At 41.2% G+C, this 11875-nt stretch overlaps 1 protein-coding gene across 1 annotated transcript; it reads right to left on the reverse strand.

The window, feature by feature from the left end:
• Nucleotides 1–214: 214 nt before the first annotated feature.
• LOC117870762 lies at nucleotides 215–5996 on the reverse strand. Its single transcript, XM_034758101.1, has 3 exons — nucleotides 5717–5996; nucleotides 4377–4495; nucleotides 215–1084 (listed from the first exon to the last, which is right to left on the reverse strand). Exons 2-3 carry the CDS (start codon nucleotides 4486–4488, stop codon nucleotides 747–749), a joined length of 450 nt encoding a protein of 149 aa, XP_034613992.1. The 5' UTR covers nucleotides 4489–4495; nucleotides 5717–5996; the 3' UTR covers nucleotides 215–746.
• Nucleotides 5997–11875: the final 5879 nt, after the last annotated feature.

The raw sequence follows: 11875 nt of genomic DNA on the forward strand, positions 1-11875 counted from the left end.
GCTTGTGATGCTCACAGGGCTGTCCACCTCAGTAACTGTTTCTGTCTAGGCTTGGCCAGATAAAAAAGGCACAGAAAGCACTTGCAGCTCATTAAAAGTTTCCTGCCAGCAGTCAGATAGAAGAATGAAAGCCCCCTTTGTTCAAATAGAAGTGAAGAAGGGCCAGCAGCCCCCTGAGGAGATAATTGAAAAAAAGGCAAACTCACACAGTATTAGGGCAGTAGCATTTCAGTCACTTTATTGTGATCACCATTTGTAGATAAGGAATGATGTAACATTTGAAGTCACAATGCTGAAAAATCCTCAGTTGTATATAAACAAAATACAAACATTTTGTTGACCAAAATAAATAAATAAATAGTAAGTAATGTCTTGCAGGTGGCTGTGACATAGTACAATAGGGAAGACAGGCACAACAGTATTGCATTGGAGTTGCAACTGCCTTTTTCTCACTAATATCAGACATCAACTGGAAAATCATGTTTTAAAAGAAAAATTATGTATATATACCTATATAGGCCTATGTTTTCTAAAGTGATGAGTGATTTTCTATGTCTCAATTTCAGTGTGCACAACTTGAGACACCTTATAGGGGCCTGAATTTCAGAAAGTACAGAGCACCCGTCCTCTGAAAAGTGGGTCTCTTTCGATATCTCAAGTTTGATGATGCACAATTCAAGGCACCCAAAAATCACTAATCACTTTTGAAAATGCTGGGCACCATTCTTAGAACAGATTTTGTGCTCTTAACAATCCTGCTCCCCAAAGTCTCCACACCAGGGCACCATTTGGTTTAGTTTGAACTTTAATAGGGATGGTAATTTTTTGACACTGCTCAAAGTGATTGGATCCCTTTTGCTGGCCAAGCTGACTTGTTGCCTTTTCCCAAACCGAAGTCCAAAAGGGTTAAAATTAAACTTGCTCCTGGTGAATCGCAGTCTGCAGGAGATCTGACTCTCAATCTCGCTCTGCTGGATGAAGTAGCAGAGACTGGATTGCTCTGCAGAATTGGGGCTATCGGCATCTTGGCTCGCCTGATAGGAGTTCCTCTTGGCTTGTATGTCACTGACTGGATATTCAGCATCTAGGGTAAAACACACACCACCATCACCACTGAGGAAATCCAAAATACCCTGAAGGAGTGTGCAAAACTCAAGGTCTTCCACATGCACACACCCTGCAAGCACCTCCCTTAGGAATCTCATGCAGTAGGTTTAGCCTGCTGGAAACTCCAATAGACTCTGTCAGAATTCTTCAGCTGATTTCTTCTGATCTCTCTTGATTTCTACTGGTCACTATTGGTTTCTACTGGAGGACTATTAACCCCAATAATAACAAATACTGACTTTCTATTGTGTCAGGGGGTGCTCGACCCCCCAGCTCTGCCCTAGGTCCCACCCCCACTCCACCCCTTCCCGAAAACCCCACCCTCACCCCACCTCTTCCCACCCCCACTTGACCCCCTCCCCTGAGCACGCCATGTCCTCGCTCCTTCCCCCCACCCTCCCAAAGCCTCCTGCATGCCGGGAAACAGCTGATCACGACAGGTAGGAGGCATGGGGAGGGAGAGAGAGGAGCTGATCGGTGGGGCCTGCCAGCAGGCAGAAGGCACTGGGGGGAAGGGGAGGTGTTAATAGTGGGGCTGCCGGAGGGTGCTCAGCACCCGCCATTTTTTCCCCATGGGTGCTCCAGCCCCAGAGCATCCATGGAGCCGGCGCCTATGCCAATAATCCGGTAGAACTGTTTCTCTGTTCCAAAACCCAGTTGCCACTGGAACAAATAGGAACTAATTTTTAAAAAAATCACCTGGAATTTCCAGAATCATTGATTAAAATATTGGGTAAAATCCTGGTTCTATTGAAGTCAGAGGCAAAATTCCCATTGACTTCGGGGGGAGGAGGGGGAGGCAAAATTTTACTCATTGTGACTAGTTATTAGTTATTAATTCATGTAAAATTTTCCAGGAAGGGTTAAGACTTGGCAACAACAAATTAGGAATCAGATCCTGATGAAAAGTTGTTAATATTCTGCTACGACGTACAACAGAGAGCAGTAATTATTGATCTTTTACAAAATAGTTCCAAGGGAATTTTATTATAACAAAACAAAGAATGGAAATTGTTTTGCAAATATATGAATGTATAATCATAAAGAATATGAAAGGTACGATTGTTTACTTTTTCTAATTTATTAAAAGAAAAGAGTAGCCAAAGGACTGTGTTTTATCTTTCTGCTTAAATGTATTATTAACATAGTGATATCAGCACAGTCATTCATAAACTGAGATTTAAAATGTACATAACACAACAAAAATATCACACACTACCCACAAAATTACAGGGCCTTTGTTTAGTGCTTCTGTGTAGTCATGTGTACCTGTGCAAAGTGTGTGTGTGTGTGTGTACGACACCGGCATTCGTATTTGTTGAGTATTTTATAGCAACTTTATACAGCCATACATGATTCCACAAGATTCATTGCAGTGGAGAATCAGGCCAATGGGATTAACATTCTGCCCAAAACACAGTTAAATCCAAAAGTTACAAGCAAAACACAATAGCAAATACCAGGAGAAAGTAGGTATAAAGAATCGTGCAAACTAATCCTTTGCGTCTTTACTTCCTACGGTGTTATCAGGCAAGATCACATTCATAAACTTTCTTTTACACATCAGTTTATTAAAAGGTATAGGATAAATGTATGGGTCGTTGCATGGGGCAATTCTCCATTCCCATTAATCTTCTGGCATAATTTGCTCCTGGGCAAAGTGGATGTAAAATGCTAGCCTATTGTAATGGTAATATTTTACACCCATTTTACACTTATTGGGCCTAATCGTTGGGTTTGGCTGTGCTGTGATTGGTACAGAACCCAAGAGGAAGGCAAATGTGGCTGTACACCACCTATACACACATCCCCTGATCTTGGGACCAATGAAAAGTAGGTCTGTCCCCACTGCATCTTAGAACAGCTCCCTGGGCTTCCCTAACTTGCACCCAAATGCAATGAGACCAAGTAGGGTGACCAAATGTCCTGATTTTATAGGGACAGTCCCGATATTTGGGGCTTTTTCTTATATAGGCGCCTATTACCCCCCACCTCTTGTCCCAATTTTTCACACTTTCTATCTGGTCACTCTAGACCAGGGGTCAGCAACCTTTCAGAAGGGGTGTGCCGAGTCTTCATTTATTCACTCTAATTTAAGGTTTCGCGTGCCAGTCATACATTTTAATGTTTTTAGAAAGTCTCTTTCTATAAGTCTATAATATATAACTAAACTATTGTTGTATGTAAAGTAAATAAGGTTTTTAAAATGTTTAAGAAGCTTCATTTAAAATTAAATTAAAATGCAGAGCCCCCCCGGATCGGTGGCCAGGACCCGGGCAGTGTGAGTGCCACTGAAAATCAGCTCGTGTGCCACCTTCGGCACGTGTGCCATAGGTTGCCTACCCCTGCTCTAGACCAAAGGGACAATCTAGCAGTCAGGAGTTGCTGAAATGCCCTCTCCTTCATGTCCCCTGACATGGTCCTTACACTGGTTCTTGCCACTGGATGTTTCCCCTATGTAAGGGGATTCCTCCACTGGTCACTTAGCTAGCCGAGCTTTTAGTCTGCTTTGCACAGCTGGAGTAGCAGAAAAAGCAGATTTAAGAGATCATTATAGGCTACCCTGCACAGGTAAATGAAGACCATAAGGTGAAAGCTAGTGGGAATCGGACTCTATGGCTTGACTAGGACATTAAGGAATGGGATCCGTTGCAAAACACACGGGTCATCAACGTTCCTATGAGTTGATGTGATTTCTTTTGATGCATGGATTCCCTTTAATTTTTATAGCCTGTATTGGGAAGACTGTTCTTCAGCCAATTTTTTTCACACTTCCCCCCCCAGAAATAATCATTATTTTGAGCAAGGCTCTTTGTTATTTATTCGTTCTTTGGGTTCAGCCTAAAATGTAATGATGATTTCAATGTTTAAAATTAGTGTTTTATATATAGTGCCAGTACTTGGTATACATTAGAGCAGCCCTTAGCTTACATCCACCTGTCAATGGCCTCAGGGACCTGTTCCAGCTGCCAGAAATGGTCAGAAGATACCCTCCCATCCAAATTCCCTTCTTCCTGGACACATCTGGGGGTGTCTCTAAACCATTAGGGATTCACCTCTTCCTGGAGGAATCCTCCACTAGCCGGTTTAAGCCAGTAATGTGCCAGCCTTGCACCATACTCTCTGTGTCAGTAGATATAGTGGGGTCATGGTTCTAACCTACAGTATCTCCAATAAATATGAGGATGGTCTTTGCAATATGTGATACTTTACCTACAGAAGCAGCAGGGATGATAGCTAGCTGAATAAATGAAACAGAAAAAACATACCTGAAAAATCAACCAGCTGAGTGGATGCTAGGTCCCCATAAACAGGTTTTCCAAAAGTCCTATTTTGGTAAATGATCACCATGACTAATGAAAAGAGGAAAAGCCTAGTCATATCACAGCTAGGGAGAGAGAGAGAGAGAGAGAGAGAAATGGATATTAAGTACAAAACTCTGTGTTCCCGATTTCCTCAGAACCATCCTTGCCCTTACCAACCACTAGAAGCTTGATCCAAAGCTCACTGATATCAATGGGAGCCATTCCATCAACTTCAGTGGACTATGGGATCAGGTCCTATATTGGGAATCCATTCAAAACAGCCAGTGCCTAGCTCTCCCTGAACAGAAGGGCTCTGTGTGTATTTCTTTAAGTCTTATTGGGGAAAACTCATCTATCATAATTCAAATGTCTTGCAATCGTGTCTCAAAAACACATAACACTTTGGCAGAAAGTCAGTGGAACTTAGGCTCCTAATAAGCACATACGTCACCTTTATAAAATAGGTTTTAGGCTCCTAAATCACGTATGCATGTTTGAAAGTTTTATTTTAATGTTAACCATTTTTGGATTAAACAACAACAACAACAACAAAACTATTGGCTCAAAAGTTTGAAAATAGATTCTAAGATAGAGAAAAATTATTTTATCTCCTTCTCTCTGTCTCGAATACAAGCAATTTTGCAACAGCTTTCCTCTGAAAGGATTAATAATATCACAACTGACATCTCATTTCATTTGCATGGCTGAAAAATAAAATGCCTGAAACAAACAACTCCACAGCAGGACTGTTAATTTTAAACCTGGAAACTTGCTTTTCATTTAAAAAAAATTAATCTTGCCTTTGTTCATTTTCTCGCCACAATTATTTAATGTTTCTAGAGCATTACAGTAGATGTGCACCTAAAAATGTGCAGGGATAATAGTAAAGCAGCAGAAACTCTTTGGCGGAAAAAACCCACATGCAGATTAAAGAAACACTTTTAAAAGTTAAAAGGCTGCCGAGGGGGGAAACAGAAGTTAGGAGAGAGGAAAAGAAGAGGAAAAAAAAGAAAAGGAAATAAAAATAAATAAATGGATGTCTACAGTCTGCAGCACTCTGTGCAATTATAGCATTATAATCCTACCTTTTAATAGTTAGAAACTATAATCACCACCACCAATATTTCAGCAGTAACTCACATCCACAATTTAAGTAACGAGTCCTTTTACATGAATTGGGCAAATGTACTATATACATACAAATCAAATTCAAGAATTACTCTTGTCTCTGAGGTTCCTTCAGTTGCTTCTTAAGGATAGTTCTAGTTTTGGCACTCCACACACCACAAGTACTAACAGCTCACCTTAGTTAAAGATCCTGCCTTTGCTGCTTGTTTTCTCTCTTCCTCCCTGTGTTTCTCCGTGTGAAGAAGATGCTACTCCCCTATATGAAGAGCACCTAATTAACTAATTCTGTTGTGATTCTGTTTTTGTGCCCTTCATGAAGTTTTCATGAATCATGGTTTAATAACAGGAATAAAGCATCCTTTGGCTGCAACAAAACAATACAACATCTGGAGAACGTATGTTAATGTCAATAGTGCCGCCTACTGCTCTAATTTTCACAGTGCAATGCTCTCTCTCTGTGTGTCTGTGTGTATATCTATAATTGCTACAAAACATCATAATTCCCTGCTACAAAGTTTGACTCAGAATATGTCTCAGCATTTTAAACACCCCTGTTTATTTTGTTTTCCAAGGGCTTACATGTGATAGTGAAATTGTTTACCTTTACAGCAAACTAACAAAACCCATGCATTATTGCTAGTTACACACCCCATACTTCTATAAAGTTTTTCTTCCCTAACACACATTTACCCACCTTCAATGGTGAGGTGGATTTCTCTGGGATCAATTTTGCCCAACAAAAATAGGACTCAAAGCAGTACTACAGTTTCCCCATCTGTGAAATGAAAATAATGACTATGACCCACTCTTGGAATGGTGAGAGCCTGAATTCATTAATGTCCATAAGAAACATTGAGCTATTCAGATGGAGGACAGAAGGTCTTCAAGGAAGGCCTAGTATAAGACACAGGCAGGCAAAATTCCCACTGACTTAAATGAGAGTTTTGCTGAGCAGACAGTGCAAAATATTGTCCATATTTTGAAAACTCTGAAGACAAACCAAAAGAGTAACCTAAAGATATGTTCACACAGCAACTTGACACCTGTCATGCCAGCCAACTCAGGTTCACAGGGCTCGGGTTGTGGGGCTGTTTCACCTGGGCTCGGGCTGGAGCCAGGTCTCTAAGACCCTGCAAGATGGGAAGTCTACACAGCAGTGAAACAGCCCTACAGCCTGAGCTCCACAAGCCTAAGTTGGCTGGCACAGACCAGTTGCAGGTTTTGTGTAGACATTGCATTTTAGAGCATACAGACATCTTCAGTGCACATGGAATATGATTCCTCTTCAAAGACCTTGTAAGCATGAACAAATTATCATTCACTATCCAGGTAAGTCGTGTTATTCCCATGTTGCAGGTGGGAAACTGAGGCAACAAGGTTCAGTTCACAAAAGAAGCTCAGAGGCTGGACTATAGCTCTGCATATGTCTACCCTGCATTGTGAGCCCGTGCTTGAGACCGGGCTCAAAGTTAACCCCTCTGCGTCTACAATGCAATTGTGCTAACCCAGGGTCCCAGGATCCTGCAGGACTAGAGGGTCCAATCTCGAGTCAAGCTGGGACCTAGAGTCTGAGCCTTATTGCTTTGCAGTGTAGCTGCAGTCCTGCTTGATTCAGGTCCCAGGAGTCATCTGGAAGTATCCCACAATTCCATGGGACAACTTCCTTACGCCTCTCTGTGCCAACTATCTGCAATCCACTCTATTGCTCTATTGAAAACAGAAGGCCTCTTCCCCACACCTTGGCAAACAGCAGCAGTTCAGGTCAGCATTAACCCATTCTGTTCTGCTCACCAATCTGCAAGCAGGGGCGCCGGAATGTGGGGGGTCAGGAGGCAGAGAGAAGCGAGTGCGGGGCGGGATCTTGGGTGAAGGGGCGGCATGGGGGCAGGTCATGGTTTGCGCGCTGGTAGCCCCCCCACTTTTAGGGAGCTTCTGCGGCTCCTGTCTGCAAGCATGCTATCAGAGAAGCCCCTTGAGTTTGCAATGGAGAGCGAACCAATCAAGCCTTTTGCTAAGGAGCTGCTTCCCAGTAATGCACAAGGCTAGCAGTAAAGTTTCCCCATGGTGCACCACGTTCCTAGGGCTAGAGCAGCCACATTTCAGGGAGAGGGGCATTCGGGACTCGGAGATATGGTTATTTTGACTTGGGTATGTGCACTGCACTGTGAAAGCCAGAGCCTAGGTTCAAGCATGGGTCAAAAAATGCTTAAACAAGGTTTAAAACACAATCTAGACACTCAAGCCCATGGTTTCCTATCACAGGTCAGCTGACTCGAGTAGGCTTACATTGTGGTGTAGGCATATGCTCTGTGGCTTTTAGTTCTGTGCTCATATACCTAGTAAATATTTCCTTCTGAAGTATAATTTATAAACTATGATCCTTTTTGTTGTTGTTTGGATTGGTTTATTAATTGATAATTTTGATATTTTTATTATTTATTTGTAATGCCTATTTTTTAAACATGGGTTTTTTTGCTCAATTTCTTTTAGTTATGTTGGGCCTAGTTTAGTGCAAAGATAGAGCTGTGTATATTGGGCATCACGCCAACTGCACTATGGAGATCAGACACTATGCAGAACACTTAGTCCTAGCTTTCAACAAATGTATGGAATGAAGCCCCCTACCACTGGTAATGATGATCTTTCCAACTAGAGAAAGTTTATTTAATAATTGGTTGCTAGACTTGCACTTTCTCAAGAAGTCTTATAACTTGTAGTAATAACAATATTCCTAGAACAGAGAAAAAATAGTTGGGGATGAAAAATTCGGGGAGGGTATCAATTTTCAGGGCATTGTGTATTGCAGTTTGGAACATGGCTATAAATAATGTTATCAGTTTAATTTAAATCAATCAGCCTGATTTTCCTCTGACTTACACCCATTTTACACTTGTATAACTCTGCTGGGCCAGCTAAAATCAATGGAACTGTGTCAATTTATACCAGTTGAGAATCAGGCCTATTGACTTCACTTAAGTCACTCCTTATGTATGGATGAATTCTATGTGAGATTATGAACTCTCTGCAAGTATCTTTACCAACCTGCATATTGAAGATACGGCCTTGTAGCTTCTTTATTTTCCTTTTACCACCATGTTGGACTGAAATTCCAAGTGGCAATGATACAGAGCTGATAAAAATGCCTGGTCATTAAACGGGGATGGTCTTCTATTCAAACACAGTCCTCCTAGACAATAGACCGGCTCCTACACGGTAGAACTGGTTGTCAGAATCTGGCAACAAAGTCACCTGGCAGGAGTCTGGGATCATCTGAGGAGGCTGATCCCAGACCGAGAGACTGGAAGATTATAAAAAGGGCAGGAGATCATTTGTTTGGAGTCTTTGGCCTTTTTCACCAGCTCAAGCAGAGGGAAGCTGCTTCAGGAGCCTGACAAGGCAGGGAGAACCCTGCCTACCTGAACTCAGACAATCCACGGAGGACTCCCAAGGGAAAGGTGAAGTCAAATGAGGGGGGAATTTTGTTCAGGATCCTTGTTTTCTCTATATGATATATATACCCTGTATGTATTTCTCATGCTTCAGTAAAAACCAATGGTATTTTATAATTCTGTGCAATGTAATTCTGTGTGTGATATATGCTATACCTACCCTGTGCACTTTGAAGTGTTACGCTGTGAACCCAGAATACCCATATGTCTGCAGTTCTGGGAGAGGGTGTGTTTGAGCTAAAATGGAGGCTGAGGGGGATCAGCACTGATATCATGGACTAGGCAGCAGGAATGAAAGGTTTCAGCTCTCAGGAGAAGGTATTAGATAGAGGATACGCACCTCAAGAGTGTGTCTTTAGTCCCCAAGACAGAAGAAGTGGCTGAACTGGTTCAGACTCTGGACACTGAATACATATGGGCTCCGGCAGTTGGATCCTCTCACAGCAATCTGGTAAGGGGCTAAGAAGGGGCTGGAACTATGGGAGATGAATCAGGTCTCACATCCCTAGGGCTCAATCCTGCAACCCTTGCACACACATTACAAGTACTAAATACTGAAATACGAATGATGATGCTGTAATTGAAGAGTAGCTTTTATGTTTTAACTAGTCTCAATGGAAGTAGAATAAATACATAGTGTACAATGGTCTTTCGTTACAGTTCAACAGGAACCCAAATCTATAATGAAAAATGCATAACTGTTTTAAAAACTGGGCATGTTCTATAATGGACAACAGATGCTGAAGAGGTCAAAGGTTCAATAAGCCTTTTATAAAATATTTCTTTTGTTTTAAGTTTGCAGATTTTGATCAACATATTTTATTACAGGCTGTTGACAAAAAAAAAAAATGTTAAAGCCAATACAATTTAATATGCAGGGCACGAGTCTCAAAGAGCCAATGTCTTCAAGAGTTTCAGCTTCTCCGTTTAAAGTGCAAATCAGAGTCCTTGCACCTCCACTACCAGATTTGAGCCTGCAATTGAATGAGAGGTGCAAATTGTGCCTACAATTCCTTTTTAGCCTGAGCAAATTTTGTGCATGCAAATTGCATGTGCAAACAAGGGGAGATATCCTGGCCCATTGAACTTGGTGGGAGTTTTGCCAGCAACTTCAACGGAGCCAGGATTTCACCAAGAAACTGGTCCATATAAACAGATGAATTACATATACCTTATTGTTCCAACAAGGCCTATTTCATAATAAATGTAGCTAACGCTTTTATTGCACAGTCTCGTCCATATTCATCATTACTGTCAGGATAAGTTAAGAGTTTAGCTACAGATCCTCTTTTATCATATATATGCAATGGCTGGGGCTTGAGTTTTGTTGTTGTTGTTTGCTTTTGTCTTTTTTCTTCCCTTGTCATTTGTATAAATGTCTATTACACAATGAGAAAGAGACAGACGCCTGTGCAGTTCAAAAAAGAGTGTTTAAAAAGCAACCCACTACACAAACCCACAGAGGAGAGAGTTAAAAATAATCTACAGGCTGCTATTATAAAGCTTTAAAGCAACATATCCAATTTCCCCAAAGTAATTTCATGCAAAGCAATTTTTACCTGCTTTGTGAAAGTCTCTGTTGGTTGTGAATTTCACTGTGGGCTTTGGAGGAATAGCTCAGTGGTTTGAGCATTGGCCTGCTAAACCCAGGCTTGTGAGTTCAATCCTTGAGGGGGCCACTTAGGGATCTATCTGGGGCAAAATCAGTACTTGGTCCTGCTAGTGAAGGCAGGGGGCCTTTCAATGACCTTTCAGGGTCCTTTCCAGTTCTAGGAGATAGGATATCTCCATATATTAAAGTGCTCTTGACTCCTGTGTGATTTGACAGAGATGGACATGTATCTTTTTGGCTGATAACAGTATCTCTTGCCTACCAGGAACATTCAGCATTCAGAAAGATAGTGGTGGAAAGTCAGTTGGCTGTATCCAATGTACAGAACCAGCCTCTTATTTGGGTATTGTTTTCTTTTTTAAATTTTCCACACCATTGAAACTGTGGGGTGTCTCATTTTCTTTTTCCCTAGATATTTGAGAACAGAAAGCAAATCTGGGAATACACTGTGTAAACAAATCCTCAAAAAAAGGAAGAGACACAGATTAAATAAAATATACATAGTTTATGAGCTAATAATAACAATTAAAGTTTGCTCTTATATGGCACTTCTCAAAGCTTTTTCAAAGATGGGTGAATGTTATTTCCAGTTTACAAAAGAAGAAGCTGAGGTACAGAGTGGCTACATGATTTGCCCAAGCTCACGTAAGAGGAGTGCTCCAATGTTTGTGATTTGATCTAATGATAAAGCCCCAGTCCCTGGAGTCAGGGGATTACATAATAACTCAGCTTTAAAAAACAAACAAGGTTCTAGCCTTTATGGTTGAGGAGGAAAACTGGAAAATGTGAACCCTATAGGACTGAAAATGAAAAAGCAATTAAAAGAGTCTCAAAATTATTGTTGTTATTATTAAAGTATCGTGATTTTTTAGCCAATCTCCTGATTTTTGAATTTTTGGGGTTAGCAAGGCTTCAGTAAGTCAGTAGCACATATCTGGTATTACTTTTGACTGTCTGATTGTTGTATGCAGTGTAGTTGTAGCTGTGTTGGTCCCAGGATATTAAAGAGACAAAGTGGATGAGGTGATACCTTTTATTGGACCAACTTCTGTTGGTGAGAGAGACGAGATTTCGAGTCTGTACACAGAGCTCTTCTGAAGCTTCTTTATCTCTGACCAACAAAAGTTGGTCCAATAAAAGATATTACCTCACCCAGCTTGTCTGTCTGTCATCATTTTGGGAAATTATTGATCTAGGATTGGAGACTTGAATTCCTTCAGGCAAAGGACCCAAAGGTGCCAAATTCCCAATGACTTTCCATGTGATTAGGGTTC

The sequence above is a fragment of the Trachemys scripta genome, chromosome 1, assembly GCF_013100865.1.
Source record: "Trachemys scripta elegans isolate TJP31775 chromosome 1, CAS_Tse_1.0, whole genome shotgun sequence".
Classification (NCBI taxonomy): Eukaryota; Metazoa; Chordata; order Testudines; family Emydidae; genus Trachemys; species Trachemys scripta.

Coding starts and splice junctions, on each gene's coding strand:
- LOC117870762 (XM_034758101.1), bottom strand. CDS start 4,488: ATGACTAGGCTTTTCCTCTTTTCATTAGTCATGGTGATCATTTACCAA. Junction 1,085..4,376: donor TCAGCTGGTTGATTTTTCAG/GTATGTTTTTTC, acceptor GTTTTACCCTAG/ATGCTGAATATCCAGTCAGT.